A 21853-nucleotide genomic window follows, 5' to 3' on the forward strand; every position below is an offset into this window, starting at 1 on the left:
TAGTAAGCACGTAGGCCATGGTTGGAAGAATGTCCTGGGTCCTTGTGATAGAATGTTTGGTGGATAAAGTCCAAACAGTGTGTTTACCCAGGGACATAAGTGGCCTTAATAAAAGCAGAACATGATCTTAAGATGTTGACCTTAAAGCATAAGTGTAAATATAATGAATCTGGTAATACTTTTATCTGACGTAGATATCAGAAAAATAAGTATTTGGCTATGGTAAATAAAATAAGAATTCAAGCCTGTAAAAGCAGCAATAGGTACTCTTACAAAATTCCACTTCTCTTAAGATTTACAAATTGTCTTCTTTCCTTTCAGGTTTTAGAGAATGCGCTCCAGAAGCAGTAACACTGATAGCTCAGCCCAAGAGCAATTTCCAAGACATAGTAAAGACCACAGTATCCAGGACATGAAGCAGAGACAGCAAGACAAAGGCTCCACTAGAGAGTCAGATACAGTCCTACCACACTGTAAGACGGAGAAGCCACACAGAGGCAATGGCCACCAAGCAGAAGACCTCTCAAGAGATGACTTATTGTTTCTCCTTAGCATACTGGAAGGAGAACTGCAGGTCAGCTGGGTTAGGGGTCACCCTGCTATGATTCAGGGGGAAGGGGACTTGTAAATTTGGTGTTCCATGCAACAACAGAAGTAGGTGTCTGTAGTTTATACTATGTGTACATGAAAACAAGGCATAAATACACATACATAAAATTCTCTGTCAACTCAAAGAGCAGTTAATCATATTTACAACATACAACTGGCATGCCCATTGTAAAAGGTCACACCCCTGCCCATGTTGCTTAGGAGCTTTGGTGCATAAGAACATAGTGATATAATGCCAGACAACATCTGGACTGACTTAAGCAATAATAGGTGCTTTTGTACCACTTGTAAACTGGCTCCTAGACTTGCCCTGGCATTATACATTTTGTTTGTATAAAAAAAATCTAAAAACAGCTAGTACACATAAAGTGTAATCTTATTTTCTACTCCCAGAAAATCTAATGCCAGTTCATTGAGGGTTAGCATATATCTCCTGCTAGACATATTTTTAAAAAAGGCTCCTCTAAGTTATCTTGCAATCACTTTTTAAGCTATGATTAATGCTCAATTAGATTATAAAAGGATGAAGTTTTCATACTTTTTCTCAAAAGTATTATGATTCATTTGTAGCTGAAAGAGAAGAAAAAAACACTGTCAACTATCACAAGACATCACTTGCTGTGACTGCCGGTAGATAAAGCAAGCTTTCTGAAATACCTTTTGTTCTTACAGGCTAGGGATGAAGTCATAGGCATTTTAAGGGCTGAAAAAATGGACTTGGCGTTGCTGGAAGCTCAGTATGGGTTTGTCACTCCAAAAAAGGTGTTAGAGGCCCTCCAGCGAGATGCTTTTCAAGTGAAATCTGTCCCTTGGCAGGAAGACATCTATGAGAAACCAATGAACGAGGTATGTATATCAGAGGTGAACAGCTGGGAGCTCACCAGCCAGCCTAGCATGACAAGTCCTTCCCTTCTTGTTCTTTAGAATTTTACTTCCTAATACCTTTAGAACCTACCCAAAGTAAATAAATACTGTAAGTTTTGTAGAAAAGAAAGATAATGGAAAGGATATCCATAATATTGACTGAAACATATCTAATGCAAGAGAACCTCTGTCTGTCTCTGTTTCTGTCTGTCTCTGTCTCTCTGTCTCTGTCCGTCTGTCTGTTTCTCTCATATACACATACATGCACGCATGCACGCACGCATCAAAGGAACTTGAAGGTTATTCAGGTTGTAATTTTAAAAAACAGATAAAAGTTAAATCATCAAGGTTAATTTCTTTGAAAACACTATTATGTCATAGAATTTTTGAACATGAATAGAAATGATCTGGACCACACAAAATTCTTTTCTAAAGCCTATAGTTTAGATGAGTGTGTGCCCTCTTTTTGTTTCAAAAGATTAAGGACAGCAAAGACCCTATCTCCAGAAATTTAACAGCTCTAAGAGAGCCATAACCATAAGTGCAAAAAGATGAAATATTTCTTACTGTTCTTTGCTGACATTTCTGAAACTCTTTGGCATCCTAATTTTATTCTTCTATTTTCCTTGGACCTCAACGGAAATTTTCATGATTTTTCACTTTTATGCAAAGCAAACAACTAAGAGTATGAGTTAAGGCTGGAGAAAATAAAAGCAAGTGCTGAACAAATGTCTCCCACATAAACTCTGGCAATGTACCTCAGACCTGACCTCTAATATACTTGCTATTCTGGTCTTGGGAGTCTCATGAGAGACTACCATCTTGCCAAATTCTGAAGTAGTTTGGTCATATGAATCTTCTGCTTTGAGGGTTGAGGATGAGACCACCCAGAGTCTGTTGACTTGCACCTTAATCCAAATTTTAAACAAAAGGAGCTGAGGCTGCATACAAGTCTACAAAAATAATTTTACTTTACACATCCAAAACTGGAAATACCCTGATTCTCTGCAAATCCTAACTATGCAAAGTCTCCCATAGTCTATGGCTGATTTACAAATCCAACCTTCTTTGTTTCCTACTAGATATCCTAAATGGTCCTCCCTCTTTCAGAATCCCAATTCCAAGATTTGCTAGTTCTCTTCTCTTCCCTTGCATTTTTCCCTTCTAAATTTCACTCTCTTTAGCTACCAGTCTTTCCACTTATTAGTCTACTCTTTTCCCTGAAGGGTTAGAGGGGAACACCAGAGAATAAACAGTAAAGGAGCATTCTGATCAGGATATCCTAGGTAGGGCTGAATAAAGAGGGAAACAGTAAAGGAGCATTCTGATCAGGATATCCTAGGTAGGGCTGAATAAAGAGGGAGAAGAGGGCAGATGAGTCTATTACCTAATCACACTGGAACAAGTATCTTCAAGACAATATTCTTTTGCTGTCTTCCATTATCCTCACAGTGTTCTTCCTGAAAGATGTGAGAAATCTCAATCATGTCCAGAGTAGACTAAAGGAGATTTATTTGTTAAGGAAAAATAACTTAGAAGAACAAAGTGCTCTCAGTTACAGGACATGGTGGGTACAGTGACATATAAAGAAAACCTAGTAAGGGAGCCTGTGAGCTAGAAGAAACATACAAAATGAATTGAGGGTGGAAGTGTGATCAAGAGAGGGAAATGAGGCAAGAAGTCAGTCTATAACCATTTCAATTTTCTATTCTTCTCAAACCTAGGGTTTTATATTAGCGGTAACTTCTAAAAAAAATTGAGTTAATGGCTTAATGCATTTTTTTATATTTCTTAAAATTGTATTAATGAAACCTAACACCATTTGGAACTATCACTGTGCTCCAACAAAAGAAATAGTACGATATCAACATGATCTTAGAACAATTTTTGAAGTATTTAAAAATGTACAATTTAATTTCTAAATTTCACTTCATTTAATTCATATTTATTGAAAACTGATGTATACAGAGTATTGTGGTTCCTGTCTTTGGAGTGTTAATATGTGCCAGACAAGATCAAATAAGTAAGTATACAATCACAGACTACTATAAGATGCAATTTAGATAGGTGACTGAGGAAAGCCATGACCTATAGAATGAACAGGGACTAGTTAAGTAGAATACAAAGGATTTCCATTCCAAGTAATAATAAAAGACCACATATGAACAAATTATATCACGAAATAGCATTAAAATGTCCGATAAAATATAAAAACATGGATAAATTACATTGAAGAAATTATAAAACTAAAAAGAAAAATTTAATTGACCAGCTTATAATTTCATATAGTCTGAACTTCTTTTCCCCATAATCCATAAACTTCCAGTGCTAAGAATCAAAGAACATTGTCAATTTACAATATATTCTCTGATCTTTCACCTTTATTTGACAATGGCTAGACATGCTGGTGAATGTATATATAGTGGCTGGTAAAAGTATTTCTGGATTCTTTACCTAAATCAAGATAGTTCACAAAAACTATACATGAACATGAGTATGAACTACATTATATATTGCTTTAAAAATCAACTGCAAGGATGGAAAGGGGAAACAAAGGAGGAGGCAACAATGCTTGATAAGAAATGTACTCATTATCTTGCCCATGTAATTGTAACCTCTCTCTATGGTATTTTCACAATAAAAAATAAATAAATCAACAGCAACTTTCCTTTAACAGGACTCTTTTTAATAGGACTCTAAAACTACCAGTTAGAAAAGTATGATGTAGGGTAAACCAAAATAGTTAATTACATGGCAAATCTTTCTTTTTGTGTGAGTACATATGTCTGCATTTTTAGAAAAGGAGGAGTTGGTATAGAAGAGACAAAATATAATTGAATAAAAAAGATCATATATACAAAGAAGTTATAAATGTAAAAAGTTATAGGAATGTTATATGAACATCAGCAGTAGGATAAAATAAAGAGTATTCAAGCTTGATAGACTCTTCTTAGACAAGTAGCAGATGAGTAACAAAGCAAAGATATGTCCTTGCCTAGTAGTTAAGGAGAAATAGATGTGTTTAAAAAAGTACCTTTAGTAAATAGACTGGATGCTCATTTGATGAAAGGAAAAGTTACAGGAAAATCCACTTAACTTGGAATATCAGGATGCAATCAAAATTGAGTCAGGAAAGGAAGATCATTGGAGTTAGCAGAGTGCCAAAACAAAATCAAAACAAAACTATGGTGTGCTGTAACAAGAAAGAGCCTTTAGCAAGGTCTGGCAGTGCCATAGTGTTGTAAGAATTGCATACCCATTTCCAGGGGATGATATTAGAAGCAATGGAAAAACAGCTCCTTTCAGGATTCCAGTGTTATCAAGAAATATCAGGATTCAGTACAAAGAAAAAGAGTTATGCTGTGAATACTGTATTTGTTTACCTTTAATTTACTAAAAGTTAATTTTTCTGCTGTATGGATACCTTTATCCCTATCAGTATATTCTGGGTAAACAAATGAAGACAATCCAAAAAAAGGATAAATATTCTAAGAGTCAATGGAAAAGAACAAAGAGTACTGAAGTCATAGTATAGAAGGAAGACCTGGAAAATCCACATCATGGTGGGCTTCAATGGTTGCTATTTTCTATACAAATATTAAGCAGCTAAAAGCAAAAAGAATAGAAACTTCTCCATGTTTCACCTCTCTAACCAAGGAAGATCACCAAAAATCTAATCTAATCAGAAACACTGTTTCCTTCATCCTAGGTAAAACATTGGATTATATTAGGTAGAGGATAATGAATTGACAAGCTGGAAATGTATCATTCCACAGGAAACAGAAAGCTGTTTTCTCAATATTTTTTCCTTATGATCCCCTGAAACGACAAATGAACCTTTTTATTTTCTTCCCTAGCTTCAACCTGCAATTGAAGATAGGGAGGGGAAAAAAATAAGAAAAAAAAAAGGGTCATTTTCTGATAATGCTTTAGTACTTAATGACATACCACTTTACACTGTTTCTAATTGTTTCATGTATTTATCTTATCTGTGGAAGAGTACAAGCACTTAAGAGTTCAAACTTTTCTTGAATTCTCCATGGCAACTATCATATCACTTGGGTATACATGGCAGAACAGGCACTTAAACACTTGTTGCCTTGCAAACCTTGTAGCACCTGTATTGATCTTATAAGCCACCAAAGCCAGCTACTTAATTTGTGAAGAACATTAAGTATAGAATATCCAAGTGTACTCAGATATAATCAGGTTCATCATTCTCTGTCAAGCATGAAGAACAAAGTGATGTGAAAATCTCTAAGAGGCATTCTGGACAGGGAGAAATAAAGTCAGAGGATACAACTTAAACTAGAAGCTCTTTCTTCTGGAGCTTTAACTTTGCAAAGTCACTATTCCACATCTTTCCACATACTGCTGCTACAAACAACCTGCTCCTAGTGGTGGCTCAGTTGATTTGACTCTCCTTTAAAATGTATTGTAATATTTATACAACTGGAAAATGCCTCCAATACAAACCAACAACATTGCTTCATTCTGAGGCCATCAGTTGAATGTGCTTTGTCTGCAGGCAATATGATTTAGTACTAGGTTTCCACAAAGGACGGGCCACCTTTATTAAAAATTATCAGCAACTGCATAATAGTATGTACTAAATTATCATCAAACATATTAGAAAACTAAACAACTGGCTTACACATTTATAAATGAGAAATGTTCACAAGGCACACACTTTCTTCTACTATTTTAATGAAATGAGTTGGGTACTTTGTGCTCTGGTTTCTGAGTCCAGTAGATGCTTTTTAGGACACACAAAAAGTAACCTAAGAATGCTAATTGACCTTGAATGAGTGCTCATAGATTTTTAATCTTTTGTTGATCAAGAAAAGGCAAAGCCCAATGTATTGTCAGCTACAGCATCTACTATTTAATCTAGAAAGTCACATGTTTTCAAAAGCATATTCTAAGTCAATCTTAATTTATCCTGGGAAATGATCCTAAACCACTTCTTTAACTGGACTTTTTTTTTTTCTTGATTTCTGGCCTGTTTGTTTTGTTTCAATTTGTAAAAATAATATGGCACCTGTTGCATATAAGGCATTCCTTTAGAAAGCTAAGAAGCTAAGAATTTAAGAAAAATTGATTTAGGCCCTGAGGACAAGTCCATAAATCAGGCAATGAGTGATTATTTTGTATTTGCATAGATATATGGTGTTATGAAAACCAAAAGAACTTAGTGCTTACATTTGGTCACATTAACACCGCTTATCAATACAGATTGTTGTATCTTCTCATCTATCTATTTTAACAGAAATATTTTGACACATAATAAAAAGGAAAAGCAGACCACAGAATGGCAAGAGCAAAAATACGGGTAGAAAGTTCTATTGGGTAGACTGGGGGAAAGGGAGATCAGCTGAGCTGCTGCAGAGTCCATCTGTACAAGGATTTTCTTGTTCTCTATCATTCCTCTAATATGGTTTCTCTAGAGAATGAATAGTGTCAGAAAGGAATATGTGGAAACTGTTCTGATATATAAAGAAACAGACTTCTCTTGCTTGAAAAAATTGATGATGAAAACACCGTCATTTGTGTTAAATGTCCCCAAAAGTATCAACTAACAAATAATGACAAAACTAAGCAAAGAGGTAAAGAAAGCTTTATTACTGAATTAACTAGTAAACATACAGACATACATAGAAGAGTAAAACACATAATAAAAGATATATGTAAACAACTTGACATTCACAGGCAATAAATGTATTTTCTTTTGTAGTTGGACAAAGTCGTGGAAAAACATAAAGAATCTCATAGACGAATCTTAGAACAACTCTTAATGGTAGAAAAATCACATAGGCAAACCATATTAGAGTTGGAAGAAGAAAGGAGGAAACATAAGGAATATGTGGAAAAGAGTGATGAATTCGTAAGCTTGCTGGAACAGGAATGTGAAAGGTAAGGCTGCTGTGAATAAAACTGACCCATTCTGCAAACTAATATTACTAACATGCTACTAATGAGTTAGACCCTGTATCAGGTGTACAAGAATGAATATGACCACAGACTCTGTTATCAAACCTCTCATGGTCCAACTACAGCATGGAATATATGTGCAGGAAGAGAAAAGGAAAGATTAGCTATAAGGATTTGGACTTTACACTGTTCTTAAGATGCACTAATGAAAACTTGTGAGGCATATGGGATAATTAGGTATGCTTTCTCAAGGAACTATTGAAGCAATATGGAACAAAGACTGAAGGAGTTTTAGGTTTCAGTCAAAAATCTTGATTAAGAATAAATACCTATGGTGGGCAGAGGAAGGATAAATACTCAGAAGCTGGATGCTGGTGGTCACACCTGTAATCCTAGCTACTCAGGAGGCTGAGATTTGAAAATTCCAGTAGACTTAGAGCTGTGGTGCAAGTGGCAGAGTCCTAGCCTTGAGTGAGCATCCTGGCTCTCTGTTCAAGGGCAAGTTCTGGCAGTAAAAAAAGAAAAGCAAATATCCAGATAAGAGAGATGTGTATCAACAGAAGATTTGACTCAAACATTACAATATATCATTTGCTATTCAATGAGACAATGCTATATTAAATATTATTTTAACCCCCCATGGATTGACATTAGTGGATACATACTTGGCCTTAATACTTAGTTGTCACTAGCTTGCTAAACAGACACTTCCTTTTATCTCTCATTATAGTGAATATTTACTGACCATGGTCAGAGTGTTGCATGTCATAAAACAAAGAGGTACATGCTGTCCTTACTGCTCCGAGTGCATGGGGCTTACCATATAAGAGGAAGAAGGGAAGATGATACAGACTTAGAGTGGAATAGGAAGAGATACTGATATATAGTTCTATATTTCTGTCTTCTGGGTGATGGCTGAATAAAGTATCTAGAAGTAACATTGTGACACTGTGAGGCGGAGGACAATGATGCTTTAAACCCAGATGGCAAAGAGGAACAACACTGAGAAATAGGAACCAAATATCAATGGTATTAAAAGTCAAAGTCTAGAAAAAAAGAAAAAAAAAGTAAATGTTAAGTATACATCATCAAATCGGTATATACATGAATTAAATGAGTTTAAGAGGATGAATTTCACAGATCATATTTTTTAATCTCATAGGATACAAAGTTTGTCTTGAAAAATAATTAAGCTGAGTGTGCCATTACCAGGAAATAGGAAAAAGTGACTAAATTAGATTCTCCATCCCTGGTTAGCTATTTCAAAAAAGACGTGAATATTCACCTATTTCTACTTGCCAAGAAACAGCTTCCAGATGGAAATCTTTGGGTGTGAGAATGTTAAACCTAGTCTCAACTCACATGATGTACTGATAATTCTTCCTCGGCTTCATTTGCAAAACACCCCAATTCTTGTATCTTGGCTCTGTGGTTGCATTTCACATTTACTCTGCCTGATCCTCTCACTTCTCTAGGGAGACTGCAGTGTTCACAGGGCATAACTAACTTCTACCTATTTTAAGGCCATAATCATCAATGAATTAAATAAAAACCACCTAACAAACTGGCAGTGGGGGAAACTATAGTACATTCAGGTAAATACATTTAGAGGGTGTGCTTACACACAAGAGTTACTGAATACCAGTAGTAATGGGTCTCATTTTTCAGGTGACAAGTGAAACACTATCACAGCATTCTTCAAACTTTACTTTCTCTTAGGCATACAATCACCCTCCACAAAAGTAGGACTACTTTTTTTCTAAGGGGCTAACAATGTTTACTTCCTCAATTAAAGTGATGTAAGCCACTCCCAAATTAGTGGACTTTGTATTATAGCAGAAGAAAAGATATAATTCTCATATAAAAGGAGTTGGGTGAGGATAGCTACAAAGAACTATTTGATTAAAACAAAACAAAACAAAACACAAGAAAAAACACTGTTAATTAATACCTACATGGGAACAAAATAATGATTAAGAAATAAATGATCGAAGAAGTTAATGAAACCTTAGAGGATGTAATAATGGATATCAAATTAAGGCCTGATTTCTGTGTTTTCTTTGGAGAATTCATTTTATGTCGAAAAGCCTAAAGGAATCTGATGTCATATACTGAGTTCAGGCCAAACTGTTTGCCAAGTGATGTTGCTGTCGTAATCAGTAAGCAATTGGTTTTCCCACTGAGGAAGTATAGGGACAAAGATGAGCTCAGGAAAGCTTGTTCTCAGCCTGCTAATGTGAAGTTTCCTTAGCTATAATCTGTGTGGTTGGGTCTATGCATATAGCAATATTATAGCTATGTTTCATGACAACTGTTTGCTGACCAATGCCACTGGGTGGATGGATATGTGTGGCACTGATGACCTGAATTATATATTGGTTAAAATGCAAGTGAAGTCAATGTGAAAGGTTTTGCACAAAAGCAACACCAGTAATGTTTGGCCCTTTTGGATGACTTTGCAGGAGAGCCAAAATAAGACTTACTTTTAGTCAGTGCAATTCTGTAAAACTTTCCCATAAGTGAAATGCCAACTTTGTCTGTACGTTCAAAAGAAAAGCTTATAGAATTGTCTTCTTGTAGTCTCAATGGGCAAAAAGAATGTAAAGCAGAAAGTATAAAAGCATTCTTTAGCAACCATAAATTCTTTTTTTAGAAGATGAAAACAAACCATGTATATTAACTATATATAAGACTATATTTTTAACCTCAAAATAACTACTAAGACAGGAAACGAATATTGTTATGGTAACATGAAGATGTAGATTCAACCATAGATTTTTCTAAAGCCTTTTTTTTTACTTTTCATATCTTGGCCAAGTAGTAGCACTGATATTTTGACTTTATAAATCAAGAGTTTACATCTGAGCTTCTCAGAAGCCACATAGTGAAAAAGTCAGGAGTAGAATTAATTTCTTCTTCCTCTCCTGCCCAAGTTTGACTTGTTAGAAATCTGTTGCAGGGAACATAGTTTAAAAGGTGGTTTCCTTAGGCAAGTCATTTTTTGCTATATTTTAGTGAAAAACAAAGGACTTCACTTCTTCCTTTGGAGAACAACTTTACAAGCAAAAATTTCCATCACAGATTCTTTTCTACCATGACAAGCCTGTTTTACAGACTAGCATCAGGCAAGATGAGTGAAATATTGCTATACTTATTTAATCTTACAGTTATCTGAATATCTTATGGTTTCTCTCAAAAAACACTACATCTCTAATATGCTTGGGTATTACCTTGAAATACTTAACTAAATAAATGTATCAACTGTCTAATTTTTAAGTTAAATGAATTAAATAATTCATTAATTAATTATCAAGTGCTGCTTACCATTCATTCATTCAAAGTAAAAAAGTCAATTAAACTGCCTGCTTCTAGTCAGTCCCATGGTAGATACTGGGTAACAAAATCCAAATAATTTTGTTTATTGTATAAAGCATAAACACTACAATTTTTTGTTTTTTGTTGTAAAAACAGTATACAGAGGGATTACAGTTACATGAGTAAGGTAATGAGTACATTTCCTATCAAGCATTGTTACCTCCTCCTTTGTTTTCCCCCTACCATCCCTTCCCTCCCCCACCCCCAAGTTGTAAAGTTCGTTTTCAACATAGTATCTTGTACATGTCGTTGTTACAATAGGTCAACCTGTATCCTTGTTTCAGCATTTTAAACACTACAATTTTTAAGTCCTGAGAGTGATGCTTCTAAGGGACTACAAGATCACAATGGGTAGGGGAAAAAATAGTAACATGATAAAAAGATAAACCATTCAGAAGAAAGTAATAAATAAATTAACACTAGAAAACTTTACCAAAGGATTCAGTATCCTAACTATTGCCATTAAAATTGTTTCTTTGGTCTTAAATCTCTGTTTTTAAAGGATATTCAACAAAGTAAAACACATTTTAAGTCTTTAAAAAATAATATTCAGAAAGCCATCAGTTTTAAATTTCATATACACTAAACTCTAGTTGTTAAGAGTATATTGTACAATCATTTTCTTTCAGTGTTCTGGCAAGGAGTTATTTATATTACATACTCTCAAGACCAATAGGAAGCAGTGAAATAGATGCTTGATCTTCATTTGACCTTTGTCATGAGTATGCAATTCTATATCAGAACAAAATGGAGACCCACCAAAAATACATATTTTGATACATTGTTCTATACAGAATTACAATGTAATAAAACTTGAGTTTATAATCCCCTTCCACACCTTACTTAGGATATAGGCAGGAATGCAGAGAGATTTTATTTCTGCACAGGAATACCAAAAAATATGTAGCATTATATACCATGACTCAACTCCTAACTGAAGTCACAAAAATATACCCTGGCAAACACAAATTTGTAATTTCTACACAATGCCACTCAATTCCAGAATTCAAATTTTGTATATAATGGTGATGCTCTTTGATTATTTTTCCTTCCCAGGATGTTGAGCTAAATTTTACAAATAATTTTGTAGATATACTTCTACAAATAATCATTAGTAAACTTATTACTCAGAGAAGAATCTATGAATATTAATACATAGACTAAAAATACTCTAAAAGTATATACATATACTAAAACATATACTAAAAGTATAACAAGCGTTAATAAGCTTTTAAGCTTGGGATGAGCTGAGCACTTGGAGAAAGCCTTGTCTCAAATCAAATCTGTAGTATTAAACAATTTTCAACAAACTTATTTTTCAATTCTTGGTTCCTTTTTTTTTTGTCGGTTATAGGGCTTGAACTCTGGGCCTTGGGGCTGTCCCTGAGCTCTTTAGCTCAAAGCAAGCACTCTACCACTTGAGCTATAGCACCACTTCCGGCTTTTTCTGCTTATATGGTGCAAAGGAATCGAACCTAAGGCCTCATTTATGCAAGGCAAGCACTCTGCAACTGAGCCACCTTTCTAGCCCAAAGATGAGATTTTTATAAAAATAATCTGTAAATAATTCAAGGACCATGAAGTGTCTTTTCTATGGTACAGATATCAATGTTGTAACTATGAAAGGTCAGGAAAAAAGGAAATTAAGTATTGCTCTTACCCAATAGTAGTACCATACAACAAACACAAGCCATACTACCGGCTAAACGTATCTTCTAACTGGCTCCTAGCTACTAATTTAAAAGCTTTATAAATCAGAGTGCCAAAGACTGAATGAAAAGACAAACTCAAACTTGCATTTTATCAGGACTATAAAATACAGGGAAGGAGATACATTAAACCATATGAAAATTGAAATTAATGCCTCACCTATGGAAATCAGAGAATGTTAGAATTAAATTACATCCTGAATTTTCAATTTGCAAATAAATTTCCTTTCAAGTATACTAATCCTTTACTTGAGAAGATGAAGTCAGATTTGCCTAGCCATGAGGATGGAAATGACTAGGGGTGTGATGAGCAAACATCATTGTACAGAAAGGCTTTATGGAAGGACAATAGGGATATCAACACAGTGTAGACTTGAGTTAGGCCAACAAAGGTTTGAAACATGGTTGTATCCTCTCATCTAATCTCATTAGTTATCTTAACTTGAGCAAGGCACTTAATATCTTTTTAAGTCTCAGTTTTTTCAACTGTTAAAAAAAAACTAAGATGACTCTCACAGGTTCTTGTAATAACTAAGTTGTGTACTGCACAAAAACTACTAAAAATGGCAACTGGCACACAGAAAAGCACTAAGCAAACATTACCATTGTGTTAAGAGGTTTCCAGAAAACAAAAACAAAAACAAAGCTTTACATATATGTATGTAAACACACATCTTCGGAAGTCATTTTTATGATATTGGCTCACAATATCATAATAAATTCTATGATATTTCATCTACAAAATAGAGACTCAGAAAGCTGACAGTAAAGATTACAGAATATTGGAATGCCTGAGAAATAGGTATGCCAAAGGCTGGAGAAAACTGATGGCCTAGTTCAATCATTCAGGTTCAGTGAATTCAACCTTCCCCCAACTTCCAGTTGCATTCTGGCCTTCAACAGGTTTTAGGATGTCCACTCACACTGGGGAGGACCATGTGCTTTACTCAGTCTACCAATATAAATACTAAATTCTTCTGGAAAAACTTCATAGGCATACCCAAAAATACAGTTTAATCTACTATCTGGAATTGTATGGCCCAGTCAGGTTGACACATAAGATTAACCATCACAAGCATATTTTTTCAAAGTACCTTATTTATATACTCTGCTATGCACTTGGGAATTTTGTATATTGCCAAGAAAGCCTACTATTTACTCCATATAATTTTTTTTTTTTTTGTCAGTTGTGAGGCCTGGGTGCTGTCCCTCAGCATTTCAGCTCAAGGCTAGCGCTCTACCACTTGAGCCACAGCGCCACTTCTGGTTTTTCTGGTGGTTAATTGGACATAAGAGTCTCACAGACTTTCCTGCCTGGGCTGGTTTCGAACCTCGATCCTCAGATATCAGAGTCCTGGGTAGCTAGTTCCACAGGTGTGAGCCACTGGAGCCTGGCTTTCGCATAATTTTTGTACCTGGTATTTGTTCGCTAACAAAAATACTAAGAGCATTTTTCTAAATCACCAACTATTCCCCAACTGCATAACTTCTGAGTGGATGAATATAATTATAATCACATAAATATCTAACCTATTTAACATATTTCCTATTGTAGAATTTAGATGTATTCCAGTTTTTCATTAAACAAACATGATAAACAAACTCATAATCCCGTTCATTTTGTAACTTTGTAATTGTTGCCATACAATAAATTCTTTGATGAGGAATCACTATAGCAGAAGTTATGAACTTATTTAAGGATTTTGAAACATGTAACGAAACTGCCCTCTGTAAATAGATATTTATACCAGCATTAACAGTGAAGGAGAGTACTCACTATGTAACTTTATCTGGTTTCATTTTAAACACCACATATTTAAAAAATGTATGAAGTGAATGCTTTAGAATGGGAATGGGGAGCAAAGGGGAGCACAGGAATGGAGGGAGGAAGGGTAGGCAAATGTAGGTAGTCATTATATTCAATGCACATTATGTAAAAAAAAACAACTACGTAACTTGAGGGTAGGTATGGAGAAGTAATATGGGAGAGAATGAAGGAAGGGGTGACAAGAAGCATTGTACTCATAACCTGACTTGTGGAACAGAAACCCCTTTGTACAACTACTTAAAAAATAATAAAAATAACATGTAATGGGTACATAAAATATACAAAGTGAATAGTAGTAAGATAAACCAAAGCATTCCCACTGTTTGGATTTCGGTGTTTGAGATGTTACTTTTTGGGGGGGAAGGAAGCAACAAGTAATATGTCACTAAAATACATTTAAAAAGGATAACATTAAAAAAATAAATAAATAAAAAGGATAACATTTCTGACTGGATGTTGATGGCTCACACCTATAATTCCAGCTAAGAGGCTAAGATGTGAGGATCACAGTTCAAAGTCAAGTCTGACAGGAAAGTCTATGAAACTCTTCTGTCCAATAAACTACTAAGAAAAAGCTAGAAGTGGTGTTGCGGCTCCAGCTGTAGAGTGCTAGACTTTAAAAAAAAGGCCCAAGCACAGCCTCCAGGCCTTGTGAGTTCAAGGCCTACAACAGATTAAAAAAAAAAAAACAACAACAAATGCAAAAAAACCTGTAACATTTTCTGGAGAGAGTATTTTGATCATGTCCTTATGATTTCAGATTATTTCTCCCATCTATCACATTCAGTTTTCTATTTCTAGCATCAGTGGCCTTCCAAAACACCATCCATAGATCCCACATCAAGCTTTTAAGACCAAATTCAGGATCCTGGTTCATCATTCCTATTACATAATACACCTGGAAATAGTCACAACACCTAGTACTGGTTATACAAGGTTGTGACAAGACCTGTTTGTTAACATGGGATCTCAGGGCTAACTTTATCAAAGGCCCTTCTAATAATTCACTTGGAGTTTGTGCAAATTTTGCAACCATTTCTTCTACTTATTTCTCCTTGCCAACTCATTCCTCATTTTTCTTGCCTATTTACCTGAGTTTATTTCTATGAATTTTTCAGTGACAGCCTGAAATAGCTGAAATTCCTGACAACAGGTAACATAGTCTCAGAAAATGTTTCAGGAGAAATACATTAACAGACTTTATGAGGTAGCATGTGCATTTCTTGAATTCTTAAAAATAAGTAATTTCTAACTCAGTTTTTTCTTTATATCTTGTATTTTTGGTTTATATAAATGATATCCAAGGAATTTCATGCTCCATAAGAAACACTAGAATATATTTCTGTAAAGGACAAATGAAGAAAAATAAAGCACTTATGGTTGTCACACCATTAAAATTACCTTCAAAGTTATCAGAAAATCTTAAAACTGAATATTTTTCAATAGGGCCTACTTTAGGGATCAAATATAAGTGGAAAAATTTTTTAAAGGAAAAAAATTACATTTCTGTCATTTTCTTTATATCAAATTACTTCCTATTTAAACAGATTTGTTGATCAATCAAAACTCCATATGATACTCTCTAGAAAACATTCAGTTGTTCTGTCTTAATTTCAAACATAAGTACAAAAAGCCACTAGGACAGCATTTATATTAAGTTGAAGAGTGTTATTATGTTCATTTGTGGAGGTAAGGTTGGTAGCTCCAATGGCTTTAACATATAGAATAATTCAGTGGTTTACTTTTAATACTTCTCTGAGGTCTAAAAAGTACTTTTGGGGGGGTGATAGTAGGGTTTGCAGTCAGGACCTTTTGTGTTTCTGTAGTTTTTCTAAAAAGAGTTGTGTGCTTTATGCCTAGGTTGGCCCTCAACTGTTATATCTCTATTACAGGTATTAACTACTGATCCGGCCTAAATACTACATTTTTATCAATAAATAAAGTAAGAAGCAGAGAATAATAAAAATAGGGATATAGAAAAATATTCCTCAATTTCACTTGTGTTGAATTATAGTGAATATACTTCAATGATGACAAACCAGAGCAAATCAGAAAAACATTCTGAAAAGCCTCTAGATTACTGGGAGTCAAGTCCCTTATTCTGCAAGGATTTTGTCTAGAAACTTGCTGATCTCTCTGATTAGGTCTTTTCTATTTTTATTTTTTTCCAGACTTACTATGTTTTGTTTGTTAGAGAATCATGTTACACAATCAGTTCTACAGGAATTCAAGGACCATTGGTAGGTAGTCTCATAATGGATTTTTTTTCTTGTACAATGGTTAGCTCATCACAACTTTTCAAATGATACAAAAGGACCCAAAGACTACTGGTTTCTTTAGACATTGGGCATACCATGCAAAAACTCGAGTATGGATAAGCTGGTCAAGGAAAACACACTCACAAACACAAGTACAAACACAAGTAAGTATGCTTACACATAAACACTCTATAGACCTACAAACATGGATAATTCAGATAAATCTATTTTCCAAAATGTTTCAGAAGCAATGTTCACATCCTTCTTTTACTAAGCTAGTGCAGATTCAAAACTGTTTCACAATGTTGTATTCATTATTTTGTTGAAATGGTCACTCTTAAATCACAAAGTATAGAGGGGGCATCTCAAACTCAACACCTTCAAGGCTAGAAATGTAAGGTAAATAATAAAATCTGGCTGGCTGTGTATTGTGGGGAAATACAAAATATTTGATAAACTATCAAGGTCAAGCCCACTTAGTTAGCTTTCTGAATGATTACTTCAGTATCATCAATAATGAACACATCAGCCATGTGATATGGTTTACTCAAAAGTGAAGACAGACTGAAGAAATCTAATTTTGGGGAGAGTATATGCAGTAAGAAATGAGGACAAATATTCTTTAGACTATGATAACAGTAGGTGTGACATGAGGACAGTTCTTAAAGAGGGTGAGCTAGCAGAGAGGAACACTAGGAAGTAGAACTGAGATGGATAAGACTGACTATCACAACTTCTGAACCAAAATCTAGGCCTCACTGTGTACATGTGACAGGAAGACAAGGATATTCTTGTTTTGTTACGGAGAACCTAGCAGTGTATGTTTAATAGATAGATAACAAATAAATGCATTTCTTTTTCCAGACGTAGGCTTTCATTTATATCTCTTCCCAGAGGTCCTCTGCCCTTTGATAGCAACAGTAGAAGCTGGTTATCCTTTAACTCTCTAAATATTTTTATATTGACTCACAGTTGTAAATTTCTACCTTTTTAAATTGTTTAATGCATGTAAAAACATCAGAGTTCTTCCAGTTTGAATAAATATATAACTGAGTAAAAATACCCTTAATTCCATTACCCAGAGTTTAACAATGAAAAATAATAATAAAATAGTATCACAGGGTACAAATACTAAAATCAATATTATAGGAATGCTACAGAAGACAACCTGTAGGTCTCATTAACAAATATTATGCAAAGAAATAATACAGAGGAAAAGTTCATAGGTTAAAAAAAACTTGAATATTCCATAGCATAATGTATGGCCTGATTTGGATCTTTTTGGATTTTTGAACTATGTAGCCCAATCTAACCTTGAACTCAAAATCCTCTGTCCTCAGCTTTTAAGGAGCAGAAGAGGGTTCATTATTCTATCATTTCTACTTTTATGAGATTTTCAAACAATAATGTATAAATAAATAAAATATATAATGTATATAAATATTAATACATAAAATACTTTGAAAACTTTGATGAACAAAGAATAAAATAAAAAATAAAATCACCCTATCACTTTCTACTTCCAAAGGTAACTTGGGGTAAAAGATTTCTTATTCATTTTGTAAATAATTATGTAAGCATCCATCAGCAATTCATTAAAATGGTAAAATTATATTCTTCCTATTCCTTTTCAAAGTAATTGTATATGATTTCATTTTAAAGATGCAATTTGTTATCCAAGTTACTCTGGTTTTATCTTTTATCTGTATTTTCTTTTTTTTCTCTATTAAATGAGTAGAGCTTTAATAACTGTAAAAGCCTCTTTAGTTCAACTTCTTCAACTAGGCTAATCATTAGGAACTTTTGTGTTATTGTTGTTATTTTTATTATTATTATTCTAATAATGAGGGACTAAAATTTATGGGGAAAGAAGCCCATATTTATGACTGTAAAACATTATAGTTATAAGGGGAGCAGTTCTGGGACACTTTCAAAATCAGGTCTGTAAGCTCTACCTATGAGCATCTTAAGCACCTTTCCCAGAGGACTTCAGATTTCTTAGCAGGGCAGAGCTGTAAAACCAACAGAAGTAGGAATTTAATCGAAGAGCAGCAACTACAGAAGTTCATATAAAATTTATTGTTATGGTCACCCAATAACAAGAACAAAATAATCTCCCCCCAAAAAACAAAAAACAAACAACAACAACAAAAAGACAGTGTGATGGACAAATGTTCCCATAAATACACGAGATGTAGTTATTTGGACAGGGCCCTGACAATGAGTGAAGAAGTTAATAACCATGAGTTATTAACTCTTGAGATATTTTTAGGAGAATTAGAAATAAAGCAAAATCAAAGGTTAAAATTATTATGAGCCTGTGAATTATTGCCATCTTTGAGCATTTTCTTCTTTCAGAAAAAGATCCTTTTTTTATTCCTTAACTAGATTACACAGCATATAAAGTACAGTTATTAAAAGAATACAAACGAAGATATATTCACACAAATTAGCACAATAATCATCATAAAACTTGAATTTGCTTGGTACTAGTGGTCTACACATATAATCCTTGCTAATCAGTGGCTGAAACCTGAGAATCACAGTTTGAAACTAGCCTGGAAGGAAAGTCCCTCTTATATCCAATTAGCAACTACAACAACAAAAAACAAACAAACAAAAACAAAAAACAGAAGTGGAGGGAGGTGAAGCTCAAGTGGTAGAATGCCAGTCTTGGGCCAAAAAAAAAAAAAAAAAAAAAAAGCCAAGGAAGAGCACCTTGACCATGAGTTCAAGCCCCAATACGCCACACAATATACAAAACCAAAACCAAAAACATATGTGAATTTAGACACAGAAAATATAGCTAATGTACAGAATGGAGTGAAAAGGATCCTATCTTTAAGGCCCTGGCAGAAAATGTATGTGGTACACAGTAATTAATTGTGAGCTGCAAAAGAGGCATGTAGCAGGGTACTCAGGGATCTATTGAAATGGATGGGTTTGTTTTTTGAGAAGACATGAACAGTTAAAGTGTCCTAGCAGGCAGCAATTAGCTTGAAGGCTGAGAAGAATCTTAGCAGGCTGAGTACTGCATCCACAAGGAACAAAAACAGACAACTTTGTGAAATTCAGTATTTGTTGAGAATGAGTATATTAGTTTTTATGCTACAAACCTGGGATTTCCTCCTTATCTTCACACCATGAAATGAAGAAAAAATCTTTTTTTTAATTTTAATTTTTTTTATTATGAACATACTGTACAGAGGGGTTACAATTACATGGGCAAGATAATGAGTATATTTCTTATCAAGCATTGCAGCCTCCTCCTTTGTTTACCCTTCACATCCCTTTCCAGCCTCTCCCCCCCCCATCTTCCACCCAATCCTCCCCTCCCCCCCATGAAGAAAAATCTTAACCTGCTATGGGTCATGTATTGGAGAACCTACAATATACACAAATCATTTTGCTAGGTGTGTCTAAAGCCAGATTGAGATTGAATGTAATAACAGTATCAATAACAGTAAACCAGAAAACTATTGTAAGTAAAACACAAAGGGACAAAGCTTTTTAGAAATGGATTCTAGGTTACCCATTACTGTACAACTGCTTGATAAAGACGTCATAGCAAAACGAGAAATAGGTTTCTAGTTGGCTAAAGTTAAGAGGAAAAATAAATCTCACTTTATTCTAAATCCTAGAAAGGAAAGTATGGATATATAACATACTACTTAGTCATTTTTGCCTGGGCTAAATGTACAACACGTTAACCAAATGGAAAAGAGAAAGGGGCCAGAGCATCTATTTATTTTTAACTATGCCTTGAGTTCTTGTCATCAATCTTCATTTCTTTAGCTCTTGATCTATTTCCAACTATTCATCCTTGAAAAGATAGATTACTATTGAAGACTTATCTCAAAGAATAAGGTTATTTATTTGGATAAATATTTGTGATTTACAGATCAAAAGTAAAAGACAGTAAAATGTTTACTCATATATGAAGATAATATTTAAAATTAGAGTTTTTTTTTTATTAATCCAAGTACCAACAAAGCATTCTTCCAAACTTAACATTAAAAATTACTTTCTTGCAGAGTAGCACAAGGTACTGGATAAAAGAGTATATGTCTGCCACTTACCCAGAACCAAAATGAAGATATATTTGTTTACTTTGAAAGTTATTAATGATAGGAAGATTTATTAGAGAAATTAAATACTTCACCTGTAAAAGCTCAAAAAACCTTGTTCTTGTTGTATTAGTCTTGCCAAAAGAATTCCGAATGTGTTTGCATTCTATCAGTCGGCAGTGTGAGTCAGTCTGTCTCAAACTGGTTTTCTAACCAGAAAACTGAGAAGTCTGATGACACATTTAGGTAAACATGCTCACTGGATGAAGTTGTTTAAATTTTTAGAACCTTTTAATCCTTTCTAAGCCTTTGAAATCCATATAGATTTTTAGACTAGACTTAAGTCCACATGAGTCAAAGAATAGAAATTATACATAAACCGACTCTGCTAAAAATTCCAGTTTTGAATAGCTAAGATCATTCTAATACTAGAAAGAGGAATGAGGGTAAGCTAATCCAAAACTAAAGCCTTTAACGATTAAGTAATCAGCTTTATTCTTAATTAAAATTTCAGCTCTAAGTATACTTTTTGTATGAAGAATTGAAATGTCTCTTTCTGGTTGGATGATGACAGTTCTTGCTGACAATGATAAATGAACTCTGAATGCAAAAGGTTCATTCCAGTGAAAGAACAGGAAAGAGATGTAGACCATGACTCTCATCACCTACTTTCTAGCAATCTGAGAATTCAATAGGCAGTAAATGAAAATGAAATAAGAATGTGGCAAAATATACCCCAAAGTAATCTAAATTAACCAGAATAGACAGTAACTGTAAGTTTTCACAGGACTAAAAATTGCAATGTGATGGCCTTCTTACTTACACAGATGAAAGGCATGACACAGGGATCAAAGTTTAGAAATAAAACCTTTAACACCTTACTATATATTCGCCTTTTAATTACTTCTTCATGCAAAGAGGGTTTTCCCACTGAATCCATCCATTCTATAACCCTAAAAGAAATCTTGCCCCTGCCATGAATGAGTATGTGAGAAAAACCATCTTTGGCTTGGCTTTTGTTGATTATTTTGCTAAGAAATTATCAGTAAGAAAAGGGTGGAAAGAAATGCTTTGCGATCAAAAGGGTTTTTGAAATGTAAGATCTTTGTCCTAAATGGGTGTTCCAAAATGGAGGCGGAATTAAGACACACCTCAAAGTGTTCAAGAAAGTAGTAAAGTGTGTATGTTTTGAGATTACTTGTGCACTATTAA

General features: G+C 34.3%; 2 protein-coding genes across 6 annotated transcripts in view; one reads left to right on the forward strand and one right to left on the reverse strand.

The window, feature by feature from the left end:
* Cmss1 (cms1 ribosomal small subunit homolog) overlaps positions 1–21853 on the reverse strand; it is a 295468-nt gene that overhangs the window by 196542 nt on the left and 77073 nt on the right. Inside the window, exon 2 of one of the 2 annotated variants that reach the window (XM_070030395.1) lies at positions 2861–2933. The exons of the other annotated variant lie outside the window; for it this stretch is intronic. The gene's annotated coding sequence lies outside the window, so the exon portion shown is untranslated. The remainder of the gene's footprint in view (positions 1–2860; positions 2934–21853) is intronic. 2 annotated transcript variants of the gene reach the window in all.
* Positions 1–21853, forward strand: part of Filip1l (filamin A interacting protein 1 like) — a 240612-nt gene that overhangs the window by 142216 nt on the left and 76543 nt on the right. For all 4 annotated transcript variants that reach the window (XM_070030392.1, XM_070030388.1, XM_070030387.1 and 1 more), the window contains 3 exons: positions 322–574; positions 1282–1455; positions 7208–7386. In XM_070030392.1, coding sequence (XP_069886493.1) covers positions 332–574; positions 1282–1455; positions 7208–7386 — 596 coding nt within the window. In that variant the 5' untranslated portion in view covers positions 322–331. The remainder of the gene's footprint in view (positions 1–321; positions 575–1281; positions 1456–7207; positions 7387–21853) is intronic.

The sequence above is a fragment of the Dipodomys merriami genome, unplaced genomic scaffold (genome assembly GCF_024711535.1).
Source record: "Dipodomys merriami isolate MVZ:Mamm:240054 unplaced genomic scaffold, mDipMer1.0.p SCAF_2, whole genome shotgun sequence".
NCBI lineage: Eukaryota > Metazoa > Chordata > Mammalia > Rodentia > Heteromyidae > Dipodomys > Dipodomys merriami.